The 23,473-nt window shown below is 39.6% G+C and overlaps 1 protein-coding gene across 1 annotated transcript in view; it reads left to right on the top strand.

Annotated features, from left to right (window-relative positions):
• The window catches only part of PLXNA2 (plexin A2), a 311,446-nt gene that overhangs the window by 262,386 nt on the left and 25,587 nt on the right, over positions 1-23,473 (top strand). The window contains exons 14-22 of the mRNA XM_012547852.3: positions 4,750-4,867; positions 8,029-8,165; positions 11,502-11,669; positions 12,242-12,335; positions 17,454-17,693; positions 18,977-19,120; positions 20,141-20,375; positions 22,175-22,317; positions 22,565-22,833. Coding sequence (XP_012403306.1) covers positions 4,750-4,867; positions 8,029-8,165; positions 11,502-11,669; positions 12,242-12,335; positions 17,454-17,693; positions 18,977-19,120; positions 20,141-20,375; positions 22,175-22,317; positions 22,565-22,833 — 1,548 coding nt within the window. The remainder of the gene's footprint in view (positions 1-4,749; positions 4,868-8,028; positions 8,166-11,501; positions 11,670-12,241; positions 12,336-17,453; positions 17,694-18,976; positions 19,121-20,140; positions 20,376-22,174; positions 22,318-22,564; positions 22,834-23,473) is intronic.

The raw sequence follows: 23,473 nt of genomic DNA, 5'->3' as shown, positions 1-23,473 counted from the left end.
GAAAAAGCTAATCTCTCTTCCACATGACAGCCTTTCAAATACTTGAAGACAGCTATCATGTCTCCCCTAAGGCTTCTCTTCTCCAGCTAAACATCCCCATTTCCTTCAACCAAGTTTCCTATGGCATGGTGTCAAGGCCCTTTGCCATCCAGCTTTCCTCAAGATTTGACTGGAAAATAAATCCAACCTGCAAAATCTAACTTTATTTCTGACCCCATTCCTAGAGCAACGTTTCCCAAACACCGCCATAAGGTGTGTGTTAGTCAGGTTTTCTTAGGCCTTCATTACAAGGGAACGGTTGTTAGCTGTCAGAACTCTTAGGAATCTGGCCAAGGGCCTGCTGGCGCCATCCCAGCCACCCCCAGTACCGCTCGACACCAAAGAATTCTACAGAGTTTTAGATTTAAAGGAGACCTTTAGGATTATTTAGTCCATGGCTCTCATTTTAGAAATAAGGGGCCAAAAAAAAGGTCTCATGACTAGTAAGTATTTAGTCTAGATTCAAATCCAGATCCTCTGTTATTGGGACTATAATAATAACACTTATTATTGTTAACTGTTAAGTACAGTTATTGGGCAGCGTGATGCAGTGGATAAAATGCTAGACCTAGAGTCAAGAAGATTCATCTTCTTAAGTTCAAATCTGGCCTCAGATACTGACCCTAGGAGTCACTTAACCCTATTTGCCTCAGTTCCCTTATTTGTAAAATGAGCTAAAGAAGCAAGTTGCAAACCATTCTAATATCTTTGCCAAGAAAATCCCAGATGAAGTCGTGAAGACTCATACTCACCTGAACAATTTTTCTCACTGTTCCTACGCCCAATTCCTTTTTCTATTTATTTTCTGTGCCCAGTATTCCTGATCCACCACCAGCCCTAAAAAGCAGGTCTATACCTTTCTGACCACTCTCCCTTTGGACATATCTGGGATATAAAATCTTGCTTTGTCATGTCCCTAACACAAGCTTCCTCTAATACCTCCTCACCTTTTTTAGCCACACAACTTTTTCTCTAGCTCCTTAAAGACATTTCTGATCATCACAAACTTATTTGAAGACTTCCTGTCTCATAAATGTAGAATCTCAGGAAAGCAAATTTTAAAAATGGTAATAAAGTTATTTTAATCTATCTGATTAGACTGTACAGTGCCATGTAGGAGGGGTTATGTACCGGTTTAGGAGCATGTTCAAATCCTAGTTTTTCTGCTAGCTATGGGATTGTGAGCAAGTTACTTCACCTCTCCCAGCCTCAGTATTTTCAGCTTTAAAATGGGCTTAGTATTATTTTGCAAGCTTATTGTGAATAAAATATCTCACAAGTTACAAAAAGTCATATAAATGTCAATTGTGTTTTTTCTGCCTATCATAAAGGACTAGAAGCGATCACTTAGGAAATGCTTATGTTGATGGCATCACTGATCAGATGAAGATTGGTCTGTCTGTCTGTCTTTCTATCTATCTATCTACCTATATATCAGTAGGCAGCTAGGTGACACACTGGATAGAGAATTAGTCCTGGAGTCAGGAAGACATCTGTTCAAATATAGCTTCACATACTTACTAGCTATGTGACCATGACAAGTTATATAATCTCTACTTGCCTTAGTTTCCTCAAGTGTAAAATGGAGATAATAACAGGATATACCTTGTAAGGTTGTTGTGAGGATGAAATGAGATAATATTTCTAAAGGTCATAGTACAATGCCTGACACATTGTAGAAAATATATAAATGTCTATTTTCATCGCCTTTTCCTCCCTACACATACACATTTGTATGTGTAGACTACAAGTACATCAGTATAAACATTTTCTCTGCTATTAATTTGGGATATGAGATTGTTACTCACAGTTTTCTGCCTATCTGCCATAATCTATCCAATGTGTTAGAGGTCTTTCTCTTGTTCTTTTAAATATTTCATGAATATCAGTATAACACTTAGGCTGCCTAGGATATATAGTAACTTTTTTTAATCCTTGGCTCCCTAAACCCACAAAATCATTTTCTTTCTTTTTTTCTTTCCTTTCCTTTCCCCTTTCCTTTCCTTTCCTTTCCTCTCCTTTTCTTTTCCTTTTTCTTTTTTCCTTTTCCCTTTCCTCTCCCCTTCCCTCCCCTCCCTTCCCCTTCCCTTCCCTCTTCTCCTCTTCCCTCCCCTTCCCTTCACTCCCCTTCCCTCCCCTTCTCTTCCCTTCCTTTCCCTTCCCTTCTCTTTCCTTCCATATCCTCTTTTTGTCAGGCACTCCACTAGATGTTAGGAATACAGTTATAAAATAATCCCTACTCTCAAAAAGCTACAATTCTCTTCAGGGATATATAGAGACCATGTGTATACATGGACATGTTTACATATGACCAAGAAATATAGCATATATAGTAGGAAAAGATAAAAGTTTCCAAGAATTTAAGAAGTGGAATCAAGAGGTCTTTTGGAAACAGGAAGGGGAGTTTGGACCTTCTTGATCCTCCCCATTATTCCTTTCTTCCCAGTAGTACCAAATCCATGTCACACATGCCCTTATGCTATTTTCTTATTTGTAAAACAAGATAATAATACACATCATGCTGCTCTCACAGAATTCTTGTAAGGATCTATTATAATAATAACATTTCAAATTTATTCAAATTCAAATTTAGCTATCCCTTTATATTTTACAAAGCATCTTCTTTATAGAACAATATTATCATTCTCGTTTAATGGATGGGAAAGGCAAGACAGGTAAAAGAATATGTAACTTGTACAAGATTAAATAGGATATCTCAATGCCAGAAATCAAACTCAGGACTTCTTACTCCTAATATGATCTTCTTTTCACTATAACTAGGTCCTGTTTAGTGCGAATAATGAATCTGGTGAAATGACTTATTCATTTATACTATTCAAAGTATAATCACATGAAAAATATGGTAATTGCTTCTAGCCTAGTGAAAATATGTTATATAATTCAAATTTAATGGGGCTTATTATATGTACTAATCAGGACCTAGCTGTCCATCATTCTGGATAGCCTGGGAAACTACTTTGCAGATACTAAAATCCTATATACAGTAACCGAGGACATATTAATAATTATTACTTAATATTCTGTCGAGTTACTCTGAATGACGAGGAAGTGAATCATTTGCAGAATAAACATTGGCTCTTGAGTCAGATGACCTGAGTTCAAATTCTACCTCTGAACTCTACTACCTATGTGACAGTCACTGGAGAATCACTGAAAGTCACTTCCTGGGGCTCCATTTCCTTGTCTATAAAACAAGTGAGTATAAAACTAAATGGCTTCTAAGGCTACACTAGCTCCAGATTTCTGATCTCTCCTGAATCCTGTGATACCCTGGGAAGGAGCAGGCTCTGAGACTGGGGAAGGAGAGTAAGAGAGCTGTTACGCCAAGCCTGAAAATAACAACTAATAGTACTTTCAATTAAGCCTTTCAAGTGCTCCACTAATGAGGTTTAAGGAGATAGTTACATGTAAAATGCTAATTGATCATCACCATCACCTTGATATTGACTTCAGATCCCTAATTAATTTATGTATATGTATAGACAGAGGGAGTGTCTCCTCTGCTGTACCTGGCTACTTATTACATTTGATATGCAGAGCATAATAAGCCCAATATTGCATATTATGTTAATATTCACAACAGGCAATGCCCTTATTTACAATTAACTGTTCTGAGTGAGATGGAGATCAGTGACACTCCGAGGCTGTGTGAGCATGCAGTGTGTTTGTTTAATGTAAGCTTTATTACATCCAAATGCAATCTGTGTTTAGTTACCTCCATTCCTAGCTATTGAGATAAGAATCGCTCAGTTAAACAGGGACCTTCCCCACAGAGCAATGATAACACCATGGATTAGTATTGAAGAGCGTTTGCTATCCCCCTCCCCACTAGGAACTGGGTGGCTCTGACTTGGTTCAGCCTCTCTCTCCTAGCCCCCCACTCAAAATCTAGGCTATGGCGGGAGGGGGTCGAGCTTCCCTTTGTTCTGGGGTACTCCTTCCAGTAGAGCCCTCCATCACCCCAACATGCAGAAGAACTGGGGGTTCCTCCTCCTGCCCTCTCCAATCATCAGCCATTTCCAGACAGATGGTAACAGCATCAGTGTCTAAATGCCCTCGTTGTAACTATCTCAGACACCTTGGAAGTAGTCACCGGAGTATTGATCTAGGCTAGATGAGAGGGAATTCTCACTGTGAGTTCCTCTCACCTCTCTCCCCTCCAGCTCTTTCTATTAGTATCAGATCAGGCTTGCCTTCCAAACCCAGGGCTCCATCAGCTGCCTCTTCCACCAGGTCTCCCTCCCCCTGATTAAGTGATAGTCCAATGTCAACTGATCTCTTAATGAACTCATTCCTTCCCCGGGGTCTTGGGACTCTGCTCATCCCATTTTGCTGGGAGCGCCCTACTCTGGATCTTACCATCTCAGCAAATTGTCAGTTATAGCTATTCCTCTTTTTTAAACTCACTGCCACAAAGAAACCAGAATTGAGACAACTTGGCAAATAACCCTTCAACTACTTGTCTGGAAAGCAAAGATGCATTGTAAGTAAGGAGAAAAAAAATGCTGACCAAATTTTTCTCCCTGGGCCTCCTTGATGGCTGCAGGCTAGTAAGCCACTTGGATAGGCTGGTACATGTTGGGTGCTTATTTTCAAGACTATGTTAATTCAGATCTCCTTAGTGGAGGGAGTAGAGTGGGAACACTTATTCTAAGTCTCTCTAACCAGGAGTTTTCTGTGTGTCCTCAGGATTGTTTGTGAAATGGGCCGTGCTCTCCCAGGAATCAACTCCGGTCCTGTACGTCTGTGCATTGGCGAGTGTAAGCCAGAATTCATGACCAAGTCCCATCAACAGTATACTTTTGTGGTGAGTATAATATTCTGGCCCAAATTAAGGGGGACAGCAAGCAAAAAAATACCTCTATTTCAAAGCTCTCCAAGACCCAAAACTCCTGGTTCTTTTCACAACAGAGCCTCCTACAGAAAACCTTTTGGGCAAAATAGTCTCCGGATTTTTGCTTTTCCCAAAATGTGATGGGATATGTGACCCACATTTTACTGTACTGTGACAACTTCTGAAGCCTGAAGGGGTATCTGGCCAAATTTTTAAGCAGCACAGAATTGAGGTTTTCCTAGAAGGTGGTTCAGAATAGTATTAGGAGCGCAGAGGGGCACGATAAAGCCGATGGGTCATGTTGGCCCTGCCAATGTGACATCCTCATCTAATTTCATCCTAACGAGGACACATCGCCTGGGGGATCTAATTAAATAGTATTATATTTATCTAGCTGCTTCTTTCTGCCAAGGATGGTATATATAGGAATTTGGAAGAGTTAATGAAAGCCTGAAGGGAGTGTGTCTGTGTGGGAGTGTGTGTGTGTGGGGGGGGGGGTATGTAAAATGTCTATGTTCTCACCTATTCAGAGACACACCTGGAAACACCTCTGCAGGCACAAATCTAGGCAACAGGTATGGCCTCCTGAAGGCTATCCCTAAGGCTGGGGCTATATTAGTACTCAATCAATAACTTGCTTCTAGGGCCCTAAACAGTCTATGGTCTGACAGTTGCCTGTACTTCTACAGCAAGTTGTTCATTAAAAAGTAAATGGGGTCATTCAAACTCAGCTTTTCCAACAGTTTTGAAAAAAAACACCAAATCTCTCCTCTTTGAAGATCTTTAAGAGAGGCTTGAATATCACTCATTAGGGGATAATTTTCATGTATGGGGTGAACTACATGGCCACTGAGATCTCTGCCAATTCTGAGTGATTATGATTCTGTTGGGACTTTAAATCTGGAACTTTTCTAAGAGACACATAATGCATGACATTTCTTTCTTATCTGTAAATAACATGTATTTTCAATCTTCCTCATACTTATATACAATCCCCAAAAGAAAAAAAAAAGAAGAAAAATCACTGTTACATTTTTTTTTCTTAATCCTGATTCATTTCCCCACAGTTGTCTCAGTTTCTTAATTTCCTATTAATTTCATCCCTCCACCACCACCACCATTTTCTTTTTATGTTTTAAAAAATATTGATATTCTTTATGGTTTTACCTTACAGGAATCCCTCTCATCCCTTACTAAAACTGCCTCTTGTTACAAAAAATACACTTAAAGAACAGAAATCAATACATTTGCCTTCTCTAGCAACATAGGTCTCATTTAGCACCTGTGGTTTACAACCCCTCTGCCAAAAAGAGGGAGGTATGTGCCATCTAGGGAAGGGGGTGAGGGGATGGAGGGGAAAATTTGGAACACAAGGTTTTGCAAGGGTCATTGTTGAAAAATTATCTGTGCCTAAGTTTTGAAAATAACAAAGCTTTAAAAAAGCGAAATTGAAGAAAAAAGAAGGAGCTATGTACCATCAACAGTTTACAGAAGTCAGTGAAGTAATCTACTATCTTCCTATGTCATTTTCCTTCACATCATTTTGTGATTATATAGATTATTCTCTTGGTTCTGCTTTCTTTGCTCTGCATCAGTTCAAATGGATGTCCTCAAGTTCCCCTGAATTCTTCAGAATGCAATGATGTTCCATTGCATCTATGCACTAATTTTAGTCATTCTCCAATTTGTGGGCACTCCCTTCGTTTCCAGTTCTTTGTTACCACAAAAGGCACACAACTTTTTCTCCTACTACTCACCTTTCCTGGCGCTGCCGCTCCTCTCACTACTGAAGAATATTTTTTATCTTCCCTTGTCCAGCTCCAATAAAGCAATCTCATGTGAAACAAACAGAGAAGATATCAATCTTAGAGAGATCTGAGTGTATTGAGATCAGAAGAGATCATTTAGCCTGATGGTGTCACATTCAAACAGAAGCAGCTACTAACTTATACTTAAGAATACATGTGGGCCTCATAGTGACTTAGAAAACCACATAATAACATTATCTATGTTCTATTATATTTTTATTTATTTTATTAAATATTTTCCAATTGCATTTTAATCTAGTTTGGACCACAGTGATAAGAGTTGAGTCCTGTGTTTGAGAAATCTGACCTAGCTAACTTAATTCCCACATTTTACAGAACCAAAAAGGGACTTACTTGTCCAAGACTGATGCCTCATATACAGGTGAAGATATTAAGGAGTATAGAAGTATAGAAGAAGGGGTGACTTGTCACACAACTAGTTAGTGGCAGTACAAGGACTCTACAGCCCAAATGTCAGATAGAATGCTGCTTGGGGAATCAGGGAAACCTAAGTTCAAATCCTGCTTCTAATACTTTGCAAGCCACATAACCTTTCTCATCTTCAGTCTTCTCATCTGTAAAATGGAAACACTAATAGGGTTTAGCTCTCAAGATTATTGTGAGAATCAAATAAAATAACATTCAAAAGATACTTTGCAGACTTTAAAGAGCTGTATCAGTTCTAGTCATTATTTCCCATCCCAAGCTGTCGCTCTAGGCAGAAATAATTCATAGTTTTCCCTTAAATTAGGTCCACTGGCTCTTTTCTCTTCCTACCCAGACTTTGTGGCTGAAGACTTGTTTGCATATCTGTACATTTCTATAACCCTTTCTATGGCTATTCCCAGTATTCTGGAGAGAAGTTTGGGGCACGTGCGGTCATAACAAGGGGCTTCTACTTCATGGTGCTCAATGCAGGACAAGGGTTCTTTATTCAGCCACATTGATTTTATGACGGAGGCAATTGGCACCAGCTTCTGATAGGGAAGCATTTTCAAATTGTCCTCAATTTGTAAACTAATTGATAGATCAATCAGTGTCGCACCTGCCTTCCCATCAGCTTTATGAGCACCAAGCTCCCCAGGGAGGTGATTAATTCAGAGACATGGCCCTGATACAAACTGAACATGCCCCAAAGCTGCTCTCAGACACAGGTCAGACACACAGGAAGGAGCAGAAAGCCTTTGGGTTTGAAAAGCCCAGAAAAGAAGAAATCTCAGCTCTAAGCAGGTGGCTGGTAGTTCCCCCTCTCCTTAAGTCTCACTGAGGCTCTTTACTTTCTACAATAGCCAAGCAATGATTCCTTTTCTTTGCTTCTTTCCAAAGAACCCAACAGTGATGTCCCTTGCCCCAATTAGGGGACCAGAATCCGGAGGCACCATGGTGACCATCACCGGCCATTACCTGGGAGCTGGGAGTAGTGTTACTGTGTTCCTGGGAAACCAGACCTGCGAATTCTTTGGGTAAGAAAAGCTAACATCCCTACTGTGATCTGTTAACACATGGTGTGCATGTTGGTGAGTCAACATATACCTAAGACACTATCTTAGATTTTTAGTATTTGTTTTCTTTTTTATTAAGTTGGATTGGGTTCTTTTTTGAAGGCAATTATGGTTAAGGGACTTGCCCAGGATCACATAGATAGTAAGTGTTGAGAGGGTTTGAGATCAGATTTGTATACAGCTTCTCTTAACTCCAGAGCCGGTGCTCTACTACTGCACTAACTGCCCCTCTTTTATTTTTTTTTATTGTTTTATTGTTCCTTGCTTTTTTTTTTTTACCTTGTTCATATTTCTCAATGAAGTGCCCTATCTCCTCTCCCCAACAATATGCCCCACTCCCATCTCCACTCTATTAGAATCCTCTTCAATAGCAAAATATATTTAAGGAAAACAAAGCAATACATTGGCCATTCATGACAACATAAAACTCATTGATTACCCATAGTCTACCATTTCTCTGCCAAAAGGAGAGATATTTCACCTTTAGTCCTCTGAAGTTACCACTGGTCAATAATATATTATGAAAGACGGCACTTTAATTAGGGGAGAAGCATCAAGAAAGGCTTGAGTTTCTCAAGGAGAGAGTTCCTTGATTTGGGTGATTTTCCATGCCTTTTGCTGATGTGCTGTTAGAGAAACTGGCAGTCAATAAGCATTTGTTAAGTGCCTACTATGTGCCAGGCCCTGTGCCAAGTTCTGGGGAATACAAAAAGAGGCAAAAGACAGTTCTTGCCCTCAAAGAGTTTACATTCTCTTCCCTCCCCCCTCCCCAAACAACAAGCAAAGAAATATGTAAAAAAAATGGTATACAGGATAAATTGGAGACAATAAATGGAGGGAAGGCACTACAATTGAGGAGCTTAAAAAATGGCCACAGGAAAGTATATCTTATTTCTTTCCCAAATGTCTGGTGTCTTATGAAAGGACCCTGTACCCTCCCCATGTGACAAGGGTTTAGAGATTAGAGCCCCAAGTTCTTTAGTTTTGTTTTCCATTACACTCTTATATTCATTGGTTAAATTACTTTCTTGATTTGATTTACTTTGCATCAGTTGTTACAAATTTTCCTAAGTTTTTCTGAAGTTTTCATCTTTATTTCCTTACAGAACAATAATAATTCACCATTATATGCCATCATCATTCAGTTATTCCCCAATAGGGGTGAACCCACTTTGTCTTCAGTTTTTTACGATCTCAAAAAATATTGATATAAATTATTTTGGTGTATATGGGACTTTCCCTTCTGTTTTGGGGGTATGTGAGTAGGTATCCCTGGGTTAAAGGGTACTTAGAATTTTGTGACTTTTCTAATAAAGTTCCAAATCATTTTCCAGAATAGTAGTACCTTTTCTTCTGTGTTCTTTCTCACAACTCTAATCCAAAGCCCATTCCAATCAGGAACACAATTCATCAACTTGCCTGCCATGGTCATTCATCAACGGGTCTGAGTATTTTAGAAGTAAATAAATAAAATCCTTCAGAGTGGACCGTGAGAATCGCCACCTGGAAAGAAACCCTGAGTTTATTTAATTATTGTCATTGTTATCACAAGGTATTTATTGAGCAGCTGCTACGGGATATTTTGAATTACAGCAAACACACAGTCCTAACTTACATATTAGAAGTTCTCCTATCCAGCAAACATATCTGGAATGAATAGTTTCAGCTCACTTCTCTCTCAGTCAATCAATAAATATTTATTTAACACCTACTATGTACCAGGCACTGTGGCTAAGAGCTAAGCATATTTAATATGCACTATTCCAGGGGAGATCTTTTCAAGGGACCCATAATCTGCTAAAGTTTTCTCTTTTTCCTGCCAGTTTCCATTAAGAAACACATGCAGAGGGTTCACCCATTATTCACCCAAACTCAAATCCTTTATCATAATTGACCTATTTGTAAAAGTTCCCTAGTCCCTCTCACCTCCAATTCTCTTCTCTGGTTAAGTAGCTTTGCCCTCTCTCTTCAGGGACATTGTTCCCAAAAGAGCCTGACCTTCAGAGATCTAAACCTCCAGATACTGATATAATAACTTCATGACCCTTTGCTGGCCTCTAATTACTGACTACTCCTCCTCTAAGCCTGTAGGAGCTCCCTAAATCAAAAGCATATAATAATTATAGTCCAAGTGAGGACAGTCAACTGTACAGAAAAGCGATTTTCTCAAAATCCTATGTCCTCTTGAATCCATACTTTAGTATCTAGTTAAGCTAGGTAATAGTACAAAACTTCTTAGGTCGCAAAAAAATTGGCAGCAGTAAAAAGTATCAAATATTCCACTGAGATTTAATTCTTATGTAAAAATAAACTAGCATATCCATCTCATTAGTATGCAAATTTGCTTTCATCTTTAATAAACGTTAAATTATATGTATATCAAAGAATTGTTTTAAAATAAATTTCTTTATGATTTATTATATTTTATATACCCAGGGTTGCATAAAAATTTCTCAGACAAAAAGGAGTCATGAATGGAAAAAGTTTAAGTCCTGGTAGCAGATAAAGTATTGGCTTTTGGGCCAGGGAGCACAGAATTCAACTCGGGTCTCAAATATTTACCATCTGTGTTAGCCTGACAATGTTTAGATCCTTACCTATAAAATATAGATAGAATGGTTGCAATTGTTGGGAATATCAAAGAAGATAACTTAAAGCTCTTTGCTAACATTACAACACTATATAAATGCTAGCAATTATCATTATTAGATCGTTTCTCAGAATTCTCCACCCATTCCTTGGGTTTCTATCCTAACCTAATTCAACTTATCACAGCTTCTTGCCCTTTCTAAAGAACTTTTTCCTTTCCCTTTGTAAAAAATTTTCAATCATTCCAAAATGCTTCCATATACACCATCTCATTTGATTCACATAATAACTTGTATAGTCATTAGGGCAATAATTACTGAATGCATAATAACTCTGTTGGTTGTCAGGACAAGTATTACTGAACCTCATTTGAAAAAGTTCCTCATGTGAAAAACAAGATGATTGGATGAGACCATTTCATACATCTCATCAATCTCTGACAGCCTAGGAATCTCCTATCCACATTTTGGAGAGGATGAAATTGTTACTCAGAGAGGTCAGATAGCATGCGCAAAGTCACTTAGGAAGTGAGCTGCAGAGCTGGGATTCTGCTCCCAAACCAATGGTTTTTCTCCCAGACCACAGTTACCTGTTCTGTGTCAGACAAAGAGCACTCCAGAAATGAATGCATTTCCAAGGACCTACATCCTTCCCACTGCTTTTACTCAACTCCCCACATTACTCTGTTTCTTTCTGTCTCCCTCCTAGGAGATCTATGAATGAGATCGTGTGCGTGTCCCCCCCATCAGCCCATGGCCTGGGCCCCGTCCCTGTTTCTGTTAGTGTGGACCGAGCCCATGTGCACAGCAGCCTACAATTTGAATATATTGATGACCCCCGAGTGCAGCGTATAGAGCCAGAATGGAGTATTGCCAGGTAAGGGAGAGGAGAAAAGAAAAAGAAATAATTCCAGAAGAGAACTCTGGATGCTCCCAGCTCACATGAGCCAGGAACCTGGGGTACAATGGAATTAAGAAAATCTAGAACCTTATGTTTAAGCCTAGTTAGAGCTCAGAAAAGACTCCCAAACTCCTTATCCTAATGTTTCTAGACTAGCCTAAAGTATGAAAGTCTTAAAGATATACTCTAATTAGTTAACAAAAATTTAGGATTAGAAGACATGGATTCAAGTCTCAGACCCATCACTTATAATCTGCATGACCTATATTGGGAAGGGATCTTCAAAATCATTTACAGACCCAGAGAATCTTAGTGACTTTTCCCAAAGTCAGTTAAAACTGAGATTCAAATCCAGGTCCTCCAACTCCAAATCTAGTGTTCTTTCCATTACACCATCCTTTCTTAACTTTGCTGAGACTCAGTTTCTTCATCTATAAAATGGAAATAATAATGCTTGCCCTGTCAGCCTCTAGAAGTCATGAGATCTAGGTGAGAGTACTATAAAATATTGTCTTTATTTCTCTAACTCAGTCTCTACTTCTTCCCAGTGGCCATACACCCTTAACCATCACAGGCTTCAACCTGGATGTTATTCAGGAACCCAGGATCCGAGTCAAGTTCAATGGCAAAGAATCTGTAAATGTGAGTAGTAATGGCTTTCTCTAAGTCATGAAAAAGGAAGATTGATGGAAAAACTAGAAATGTTTGTAAGAAGAGAAAACTTGAAGGATGGGATGGGGGCCAGTGTCAACACATTTCAGCAGTCAGGGGTCCTAGAGAATTTTGCCCCAAAGGATTAAAATAAGCCAGTCATACATAAAGCATATTCCTTTATAATTTTGTGTTCTAACTCACCTGAGGGGAAGCTTGAGGTCTAAAATAAAACACTCAGGACAAGGGGGATGGACAAACAGAAGGAGGGGAAGGGGGTTTCAGAACCTCAGGTGCATTGCTCTTAGGGCCACAGCAGGAAAACAGTGGGCCTGTGGAGAGCTGGCTTTCGCCCAGGTTTTGTCAAATTTTCTCTCTTTTCTTAGTTCATGTGCAGAATGTCTGGATCTTTCATTTGCTCCACAGTGGGGCAGGCTGCTTGATAATTTGGACACATCCTGGGTTCTATTAGAAGGTTCTATTAGTTTTATCTGTTGATTTTCCATTTCAGATTTATGTGTCCTCAATAAAATGTATATGTTTTTCTTTATATTCCCAAATTCTAGCACTGTACCTGCTGATTGCATGATTAGTGAAACTGTCACAACTACATAGATCCTAGGGTTTGACTACTGATTTAAATTGGGAAAGTAAGCACAAGATAGGGACGTCTCCAGGAAAGAAAAAAGACAGAAAGAAGAGGGACCTCCATAGCAAAAGGCATCCTGCCTTATGTGAGCCTCAGAAAGGCCTCCAAAACCATCTTTTTTTTGGACTGTCAGAAAGGAACATGAGAACTATCTTCAAATGCCTGTGATGGAGACAGATTAGACTCATTCTGCTTGGACCCAGAGGACAAAATTAGAGCAAATTGGCACATGTTGAAGAGAAGCAAATTTGGGCTTTATGAGATACTAACATTAATAATAATTTGAATTTGGAGGGAAAAAAACATCCTAACAACTATAGAGCTGGTCCAATTAGAATGGCCTATTTCAGGAGCTATCCTAGGACATCTTGGGGTTTCTGTTACTGAAAGGGAAATATCACTAAGGCTAAAGGAATCATTTCTTGGAGATTTTGTGGAGGCAATGTTTTAACTAGATCATTTCTAAAGTTTTATTTTTGTTATTTTGGGGGGGATTGTTTGTTTGTTTTACTGAGGCAATTGAGGTTAAGTGACTTGCCCAGGGTCACACAGCTAGGAAGTGTGAAGTGAATTTCTAAAGTTCTAAGGTCCTGACTTGTTGCTGAAGGAGGGAAGGGGGTAATGTCACAGATTCACCCCCCACCCTTTCATGACTGGAAGGCATCCTTCCTCACCAGGGAACATGAGCTACATGTACTCTGTAGTAGAGAGATGACAAAAATTTGCAAAATACTGCATGCTGATTCCCAGGAGACCATTAGAAATGGCATTGGACAGGACAGCCTTGTATTCTATACCCTTCCATTTAGTCTAGGTTAACTCAACTCACTTATTTTCCCTCTCCCTCCACTCAGCCACTAGAACTCATCAGCACCCTCCCCTCATCCAAAGACTTCTCCAGCAGCACTCCCTTCCTGCCTCATGGTCCCAGGATTTAGAGCTAGAAGTGACCTTTAAGGATGATCAAGTCCTGTGATTCAGGACCTGTGAATCTTGGAATTATTACAAAAAGGTCCACAAATCTATATATGAATCCAAAATGAGCACATTCTTTCTGTGGATTGAATAAATACCCTTCACATGCACCCCTATTTTTCAAGTATACATTACTATTAATAGAACCCATATTGATTTAGAATTATTACTGAATTCATGGCAGCTTTTTGATATCTTGTAGTTTCTTAGTCTGTCAGTCAACAGGCATTTATAAAGTACTTGTTAAATGCTAGACTAAGCATTGGGGAGACAAAGAAAGAACAAAGGTGGCCCAAGCTTTTAAGAGATAATCATTCTAATAGGAGAGGCAACGTGTAAGGAGATATATATGTTATATATGTGTGTGTGTGTGTGTGTGTATATCTACACATACATATATTATATATATATGTATATGTGTGTATATTATATAGAGTATATAGAGTAAAAGTGATACATGCATTGTATATGCATATTTTATATAGAAACACAAATATATAATCCTTTGTAGTATAGACCTATATATAGATCTATAACACTTAAAATTACTTCTCAATATATAGGCTTCAAAGAATTTTTTTAAGGTAGCTCTTCCCTTGTTTCTCATCCTTTTCCCTTCCCCTCCAAGGCTGAGGACTTATGACTTCAATATTTTCCAGTCTGAAGAACAAAGAATTGTTTAGTTGATCTCTAGAAGAGCAAATAATTTTACTCTCTTTTCCTTTGAGCTGGATTAATACTTAGGAGAGATTTCTCCTGAAGAGGAAGCATATTAGGGCAAACATATGATAGGACTACCCTTTCTCCTAAGAGAGTAATGGACAAGAGGGGGTTTCTCAGTTCAGCCAGCATTGGCTCCCAATTTCTGATGAGCCCCCCAGAAGACGCCATCTCCTTCACCGGAATCTCACCGGGTGATGTGAAGGACAAGAGTTTAGAGCAGTCCAACCCAAAAGAATTTTTGGCAGAGAAAGTGCCAGTGCAGCATTAGGCAGGGAGCAAACAGAAGTGAGCTTGTTTGTTCCAGAGCTATTTGTTTATTCATCGAGGAGCTGAACCCCAGAGATCTGAAAGGGCACAGGGAGAGAGCTGTCCAGAAGCAAAGAAGCAGAGATAAGAGGATCTCCAAGACAGAGTTGGTTCCCCATAAAGCCTTAGAACCGGGAGCCTTATGCTAACCGCCTGCATCTGCCAGCCTGCCCGTGATTCAAAATCCCTACTGGGAAAATTAGGGCAACACTTAGTTTTTTCGCTCAAATGAAGAAGACTGGAGAATGATATTGTCCAGGAAGAGGTTTTTTTTTTAGCAAGCCTTCAAAAAGGAGCAGTTGATAAACCTGATTCCCTTTGGAAGACCCATGCAAACCTCAGCTTTTTCAATAACTTTCACACATATATACATTTTTGTTTCCTGAAATTGAAAGTCTATATGTAAGTCTGTATGTATATGTGTGTGTGTGTGTGTGTGTGTGTCTATGTGTGTGTCTGGCTCATCACACATGCCTAAAGTTGGCTGCCAATGCAACACGTTCTTGAGAAGCCAGATGCGCCGTCTTGGCTAGGCTTGGACAACTGAGGCTCTCACATCGAAACCCAACCGAGGCTGAGCCAAAACTAAGTAGAAAGGAAGAAGCAGAGTGATTTGTGGAAAGAGGAAAAGCCTAAGAATCAGGAGAACTCAATCCACACACTGATATTTAGCAGCTATGAAATCCTGGGCAAATCTCATCCCACTCTGCCTCATTGTTTGTTCATTTTCATCTGTAAAACAGGGATGAAATTATATCGGCAGAGCTTAATTTGCAGGATTATTATTAATTTTAAATATTTGGTTGATGTTCTTTTTTTTTTTGTCACTGTTTTTGCTATTGTTTAACCTTAACCACCTCTTCCCACACCCAAAATAACTTTCCCTTGTATCATTTAAGAGTTAAGAAAAAACAGTGGCCATGTTTGAAAAGGTATGCCTCATTCTGCACCTGTAGCCTACCGCTTCTCATCCAAGACATAAGTACCATTCTTTACCATCAGTCTTCTGAAGTTACCATGAGTTATTGCCTTAAGGACTTCCCTCAATCTTAAAGAACTATAAAGATTTAAGCCATTTCTAGAACTTAAATGGGTTCTTCAAAGGGCCTGCCTTTTTTCAGCAGAGAGTCAAGAAAAAGAATTATTTTTTTAATTTCCTTAGCTTATGTTTTGGGACTAAATTCTAAGAGATCCTAGAGAATGACTTGCCCATGCTAAAAAATGATATGTGCAGTAGAACAGAAATTCATATTCAAATCTTCTGACTCCAATTCCACTATATTACATTGGCTCTCACCAAGGTAATGGTTGATTTTTCTCTAGGTCAATACCAAGGCAATCCAAAGAAAGCTACAAAGTATTTGCTTTTCTTCTTTGTTTGGTCTTTTTGGAATATAGGCTTAGTAGTAGAATTGCTGGGTCAAAGGGTACATACTAAATTGTGCATGTGCTAATAGGATAAAAATACCACTAGTAGGTTTGTATTCCAAAGAAGGCAAAGTAAAGGGAAATTTCCTACTTGAATAAAAATATATTATAACAACTCTTTTTTTTTTGTAGTGACCAAGAACTGGAAAGTGAGGGGTTGCCCATCAATTGGGGAATAGCTAAACAAGTTGTGATATATGATTGTGATAGAATGCAATTGTGCTATAAGAAATGACAAGCAAGATAGTTTCAGAAAAACCTGGGAAGTCTTATATAAATTGATGCAAAGTGAATAGAACTAGAAGAACACTGTACATAATAACAGCAATACTGTATAATGATCAACTGAGAATGATTTAGCTATTCTCAGCAATACAATGATTCAAGACAGTTCCAAAAGACCTATGATGAAATAAATGTTATCCAGCTGCAAAGAGAAAACTGATAAACTTTGAATGTAGATTAAAGCATACTTTTTTCACTTTTATTTTTCTTGGGTTTTTTTTTGCAAGATGGCTTATATGAAATATTTTGTATGACTTCACATGTATAATGATTACATATTACTTGTCTTCTCAAGGGATGATGGGGGTAGGGTGCAAAGGAAGGAAAGAATTTGGACCTCAATTTTTTTTAAATTAACGTGAAAAAATTTTAAGTGTAATTGAAAGATATTTAATAAAATGAATATATGTATATATTGCATGTATGTTTATAAATACATATATTTTTAAAAGAGTATTTACAGTTAAGTAACATCTTGAGATTAGCTCCAAGTTGCTTTCCAGAATGACTGTACCAATGATAATCCCACCAACAATGTATTATTAATAATACACAGCTCCCTCTTCGCAGCATTTATCATTTTCCTTTTTTGTAATCTTCACCACCATCAGCATTTTGCCCAAATAAGGAAAACAGGTTTGGGAAAAAAGGCCTGAAGCATCTCTCTAGACAATGGATACATCTCAGTGTGGAGAATACATTGTTCACCTTGTGCCTTGCTTTTGCCCTTTTGTCTTCCTCAGGTGTGCAAGGTTGTGAACACGACCACCCTGACCTGCTTGGCTCCTTCTCTGACTCCAGAATATCGGCCTGGCCTAGATGCCGTTGAGCGACCAGACGAGTTTGGGTTTGTCTTCAACAATGTACAGTCCTTGCTGATCTATAATGACACCAAATTCATCTACTATCCCAATCCCACTTTTGAACTGCTTAGTCCTACTGGAGTCTTGGACCAGAAGCCAGGATCCCCAATCATACTAAAGGTAGAAGTATTTATTCACTTATTAAACACTTTCAGTGTTTAAGGGAGAAAACCTTTTTCTCCCATCTTCTTTTCTTCCTTCCTTCATTTTCTTTTTCTCCTTCATTCCTTTCTTTTGCTCATCTCATTCTCTGTATTTCTGTAGTTCTTACACAGTATTTGTCCTACTCTTACTTTTCACATCTTCTTTCTCTTCCATTCCTCCCTTCTTTTCTTTCTTTCCAGTGTGGCATTCATATTCTCCACCAAATATTCCTTTGAAATTTGCTTCTTTAAATTCCACATCAGCCACCAGGACTTCTCACAAACCCAAGGCAAGATGAGAAGATAATATAGCCCCAGCTGGGTTCACAATGAAATGAAGGATTAGGAATGCCCAGTAGTTGACTAGAGTGAAGAATTCCTTCCCTGTCATTCCCTAAGGATTAAAGTTTAAATTTCTTCCTCTTCTCTCCATCCTTTAATATGAATTTGAAGCACTACTTTCACTTGATAAAGGGGAGCTATTTCTTCCTCTTTCTCCTCCTCCCCTTTCTTTTTCTTTTACTTCTTTCTCTTCCTTCTCCTTTTCCTTCTCCTCCTCCTCCAACTCTTCTTTCTTTCTCCTCCTCTCCTCTTCCTCCTCTTTCTCTTCCTCCTCTTTCTCCTTCTCTTTCTTCTCCTCCTCCTTCTTTTCCTCCTCCTCCTTTTTTTCTCTTCCTTCTTCTCCTTCTCTTCCTCCTCTTCCTTCTCCTTCTCCTCCTCCTCCTCCTCCTTTTCCTCTGCCTCCTTTTTTCCCCTCTTCCTTCTTATTTTCTTCCTTTTCCTCCTCTTCCTTCTTATTCTCCTTCTTCTCTTCCTCTACATCCTCCTCCCCATCTTATTCCTTCCTCTCATCATCCTCCTTCTCTTTTTACTTCTCAATCCTGGGCATTTGAAAACAAAAATTTTGCAGTGAGTCAAAACTATATTTTGGTTTGGGGCCATTTTGATTGCCATAATAATTCCCTGTTCTTATATTTCCACAGATCATGCTTCTTTGATAATAATTGTCCAAATTTCTCTTCTCTAACCACATTGCATTTGACTTCTCACATAGTTACCCAGAATTCCTTCATTCTGTTCAGTCGGAAGCACGCCCCCACCACTGAAAACCCAGCTAAAATGACTTTTGCTTATTATAGAATCTGCTATTTCCGTTTTAGCTTCCCTAGTTATCCTTGCGTCTCCTTAGCTGTTGTTTTTGTAAACACACACTTGGCTTTTGCAAACACATACCAATTTTTCTATTACTGTTTTCAACAGGGCAAAAACCTCTGCCCTCCAGCCTCAGGGGGAGCCAAGCTGAATTACACAGTGCTGATTGGAGAGACCCCCTGTGCTGTCACTGTGTCTGAGACGCAGCTGCTTTGTGAACCCCCAAATCTCACAGGACAACACAAGGTCATGGTTAGTGGCTCTGCCTTTTTCATTCAGAATTGAAGGATCTTAGAGTTGGAAAAGACCAGAAGGTGATCTAGGCAACTCCCCTGCATATAGGAAAGTAGCAATTTCCTGCATAAGGGGTAGATTCCCCTCTGTTCCCCAATGTCTTATCTCACACATATTGGACTTTAAAAACATATTGCTACATCACCTCCTCCTCCCCCATTCAGAGGACAAACAATAAAAAAAGAAAAGAAAAAAAATTTCCACAAAACTAGCAAATACATCCAAAAAAAAAAAAAAACCCACAATGTTCTCTACCAATAGTCTCCCATTTCACCCATGTTGGATTTAACATCAGATTTACATTTATGTAGTGCCATTAGTTAATATGTGAGTCTCATAACTACCCAATAAGTTAAGTCCAAGTATTATTATCCACATTTTACAGATGAGGAAGTTTTAGTTCATGAAATGACTTTGACTTTTGGACTTTAAGCTTCCTGAACACAGACTCTAAAAGCATCTTTTCTAGCACTTAGCACTGTCCTATAATAGATATTTATTGATTTGTACACAGTTGGTGCTTAATAAATGCATGTCTTCTGACTCCAAATTCAATGTTCTTAAACATACAGATTCTATTCAGCCTCTCAGATTTAGACAGGGTGAAGAGCAAAATATATCATTAATGTAATTAATTTATGGGTAGGCAATAAGCAGCAAATAGATTTGCCCTCAAAGTTATATACTGTGTAATTGTGGACTAAACAGTCCTAACTCAAAAGACAAGAGCAACTCGATATCCTCAGAGCAGGATTAGACAATAGAAACTGACTATTAGAGTACTTAGGTTCACAATCCATCTTTGATGCTTTGTTTGTGACCTTTTCCTAATCATTTAGCTTTCCTGGACCTCAGTTCCAGATCTGTAAAATAAGGGAGTTAAATTAGATGGCCTCTGAGCTAAGGATGCGATGGTCTTTGAGACCATTTTCTTTTTTGACAATAAATTGACTTTATGTGTATGTCCATGATACTCAGGTTCACGTGGGCGGGATGGTATTCTCCCCTGGTTCAGTGAGTGTCATCTCAGACAGCCTGCTGACCCTGCCGGCCATCATCAGCATTGCGGCAGGTGGAAGCCTTCTACTTATCATTGTCATCATCGTCCTTATTGCCTACAAACGCAAGTCCCGAGAGAATGACCTCACGCTCAAGCGCCTTCAGATGCAGATGGACAATCTGGAGTCCCGAGTGGCCCTGGAGTGTAAGGAAGGTGAGTTAATGCTTCCCTACTTTTTCATTATTAGTCTCATGGGATACCACTGTTTCTCTCCCCTCAAAAATAACTTTCAACCTTTTCTGCCTTCCCTCTCACTTCTATTCTTTGCTCCCTCACCTTAGTTTCATCTCCTCCAGCAGCACCTTCTGGCCCCCAAAGAAGAGACCCCTAGTGTTCCCCACAGATTACCAGTGTGGGAACTGAGAGCAACATGGGAATCATCCTAGTCCCACTTCTGACTTTGATTCAGGATGCCTTCCAACAATTTCCTCCCCTTCTCTGAGTCTCAGTTTTCCCAGCTACAAAGTCAGAACAATAATCCCTGCTCTATTTCAAACCATTCAACCAGGGGCAAGTCTCTTTAACTCTGTTTGCCTCCTTATCTATAAAAATGAAGTGGAAAAGGAAATGGCAAACCACTCACTCTGGTATCTTTATCAAGAAAACTCCAAATGGGATCATGTAGAGTTGGATAAGACTGAAATGACTAAATAACAATTTCAAACCATTTCACTAATGCCCGGTCTGCTGTGGATCCCCTATTAAAAAAAAAGTTATTGTTTTATATGGGGAAAACAGAAGTGAGGAGGGGTCAGAGCCTTTTCTCTCCCCCACAGTCTATGAAAGCTGAGATACTTATGCACCTGTGCCTGTGCATATTTTGTGTGTGGGGGGGGGGGTGAGGGGTGATAAAGGAAGGAGATTTTTTTCCCACCTCCCACACACTTCAGCAATGAGACAACCAGATGCCCCCAGCATACTTTCCCTCCCCACTACCTCCACTTTCTATGGATGTTGTCCACAGCTAAGAACTTTTCTGGATAAATACATCAATTAGAAGTCAAGACATTCTTTTTTTCCTTCAGAATTCAAGATTCTAAATAAACTAAAGGAGCTTGGGAGTAGGGGTGTGGGAGAAGAGATGGATGGTTTCGGGGAAAGATAGGAAAAAGGTTCCTCCTGGCACAATAATATGGGGGGTGTGGGAGGGAGGGAAAAGGTACTGAAATGATTGCTGATTAAAGAGATTCTTTGGAATCCTTGGAACTTACTAAATTGGGATCATCATGGTTCCCAAAGCTGGTATTCTGGCTTCTCTACAAACTTTGGGGAAGGATCTGAGAAGGTAGTTGGGAAGACAGATTAAGCCGATTCGTTGGAATCTCTGGAATTTACTAAATTGGGATCATCATGGCTTCCAAAGCTAGTATTCTGGCTTCCCTACAAACTTTGGGGAAGGATCTGAGGCAAGGTAGATGAGAAGTCAGTTTAATCTCGCAGTTACAGCTGATTCCTATTCTTAGCATCTCTAACCTTTCTGTTGTGCTTGAAATAACCTAGAATCATGAAATTATATCATTAGGAAAGACCTTGGAGAATAACTCATTCATGCCTCATTGTAGCATCTTAGCACTGGAATTTGAAGGTCACCACCTGGTCCTTCTATACATGCAGCTAATGATCTCTGTACACTGAGACTTTTCCTTTTCCTTCAGGGATTTCTTTCCTATCCTGTTCCCCTCAGACTCATTCAGTCACAGAGCTGTCATGAGGAAGCTAAGTGGTACAATGGATAGAGTTTGGACTTATAATAGGAAAATCTGAGCACATTAGCTGGGTGACCCTGAGCAAGTCTCACTTTTTCAGCCTCAGGTTCCTCATTTGTAAAATGATAGGGTTGGGCTTTATTCTCTAAGGGTTTTTCCATATTTAGATTTTTGATTCTTTGATGCATTCTTATCACTACATATTGTATTACTTATCCCATGACCATTCCACCCCTCTATATACAGCTTTTGCCGAGTTGCAGACGGACATCAATGAGTTGACCAGTGACCTGGACCGCTCAGGAATCCCCTACCTGGACTACCGGACCTACGCCATGAGAGTTTTGTTTCCTGGCATCGAGGACCACCCTGTCCTTCGGGAACTGGAGGTAATAACCTCCCACCCAACTCTATACATTTATACCATCACCATTACAAAGAGGGAATGTCCCATTGCCAGCAAATCAACTAGAAAGTAACAACTCATGGGTCTTTAAATATTTTAAAATCACTTCATCCTCACCTTGGGTTGGGACACAGAGTGGACAGGTAATTAAAGCTATTCTTCCACGGGCTCCTGGGAGATGGTGGGAATGGGAGAGGAGGAGGAAGGTCTGATCTCTGAGGTCCCCACAGGTCCAGGGCAATGGGCAGCAGCACGTGGAGAAAGCACTCAAGCTCTTTGCCCAGCTCATCAACAATAAGGTCTTTCTGTTGACCTTCATCCGAACACTGGAGCTGCAGCGGAGCTTTTCCATGCGAGACCGAGGCAATGTGGCCTCCCTCATCATGACCGGGCTGCAAGGCAGGCTGGAGTATGCTACAGATGTGCTCAAACAGCTACTGTCGGACCTCATCGACAAGAACCTGGAGAACAAGAACCATCCCAAACTGCTGCTGCGCAGGTCTGATCACATAACACTGGGGAAGAGGGGGGAGGCTGGGGACCCCAAGTGGAGAGCAGGTATCTGATGGGGAGTCCACCTGCAGCTAAAGGTCTGGCATCCTGGAATATCCATAATCTATGCCACCCCTTTCATATTACAGATGAGGGAAACTGAAGTGCAAAAGATAGAGCTAGTATCTCATTTGACTCTCTCACAAGTGGTCCTTTGAGGTAGTCAAGAACTGTATTCTTGTTTCCATTTTTACAAAAATATATTTGAGATATGTGTTAAGCCAGTTTATCAGTGTCAGCTCAGATTCAAACACAGAGAAGCCTCCTACTTTTCCCATGACAGTATGTGTTCTCTATCTCTTTCTCTCTCTTTCTGTCTCTATTTCTGTGTGTATTTCTCTCTGTCTCTGTCTCTTTCTCTCTGTCTCTGTCTCTGTGTCTGTCTCTGTCTCTTTCTGTTTCTCTCTGTGTGTATGTCTATCTCTGTCTCTCTATCTCTCTCTTTCAGTCATTCTTTCTTTTTTCTCTGTCTCTCTGTCTCTCATTTATTCTCTCTGTCTCTCTCTCTCTCTTTCTATGTGTGTTTGTCTGTCTCTGTTTCTCTGTCTCTTTCTCTCTCTCTGTCTTTCTCTTTTTCTCTGTCTCTC

The sequence above is a fragment of the Sarcophilus harrisii genome, chromosome 4 (genome assembly GCF_902635505.1).
Source record: "Sarcophilus harrisii chromosome 4, mSarHar1.11, whole genome shotgun sequence".
In the NCBI taxonomy this organism is placed as follows: Eukaryota; Metazoa; Chordata; class Mammalia; order Dasyuromorphia; family Dasyuridae; genus Sarcophilus; species Sarcophilus harrisii.
The sequence above is the reverse complement of the archived record's forward strand: the minus strand, read 5'-3'. Positions and strand labels throughout refer to the sequence as shown.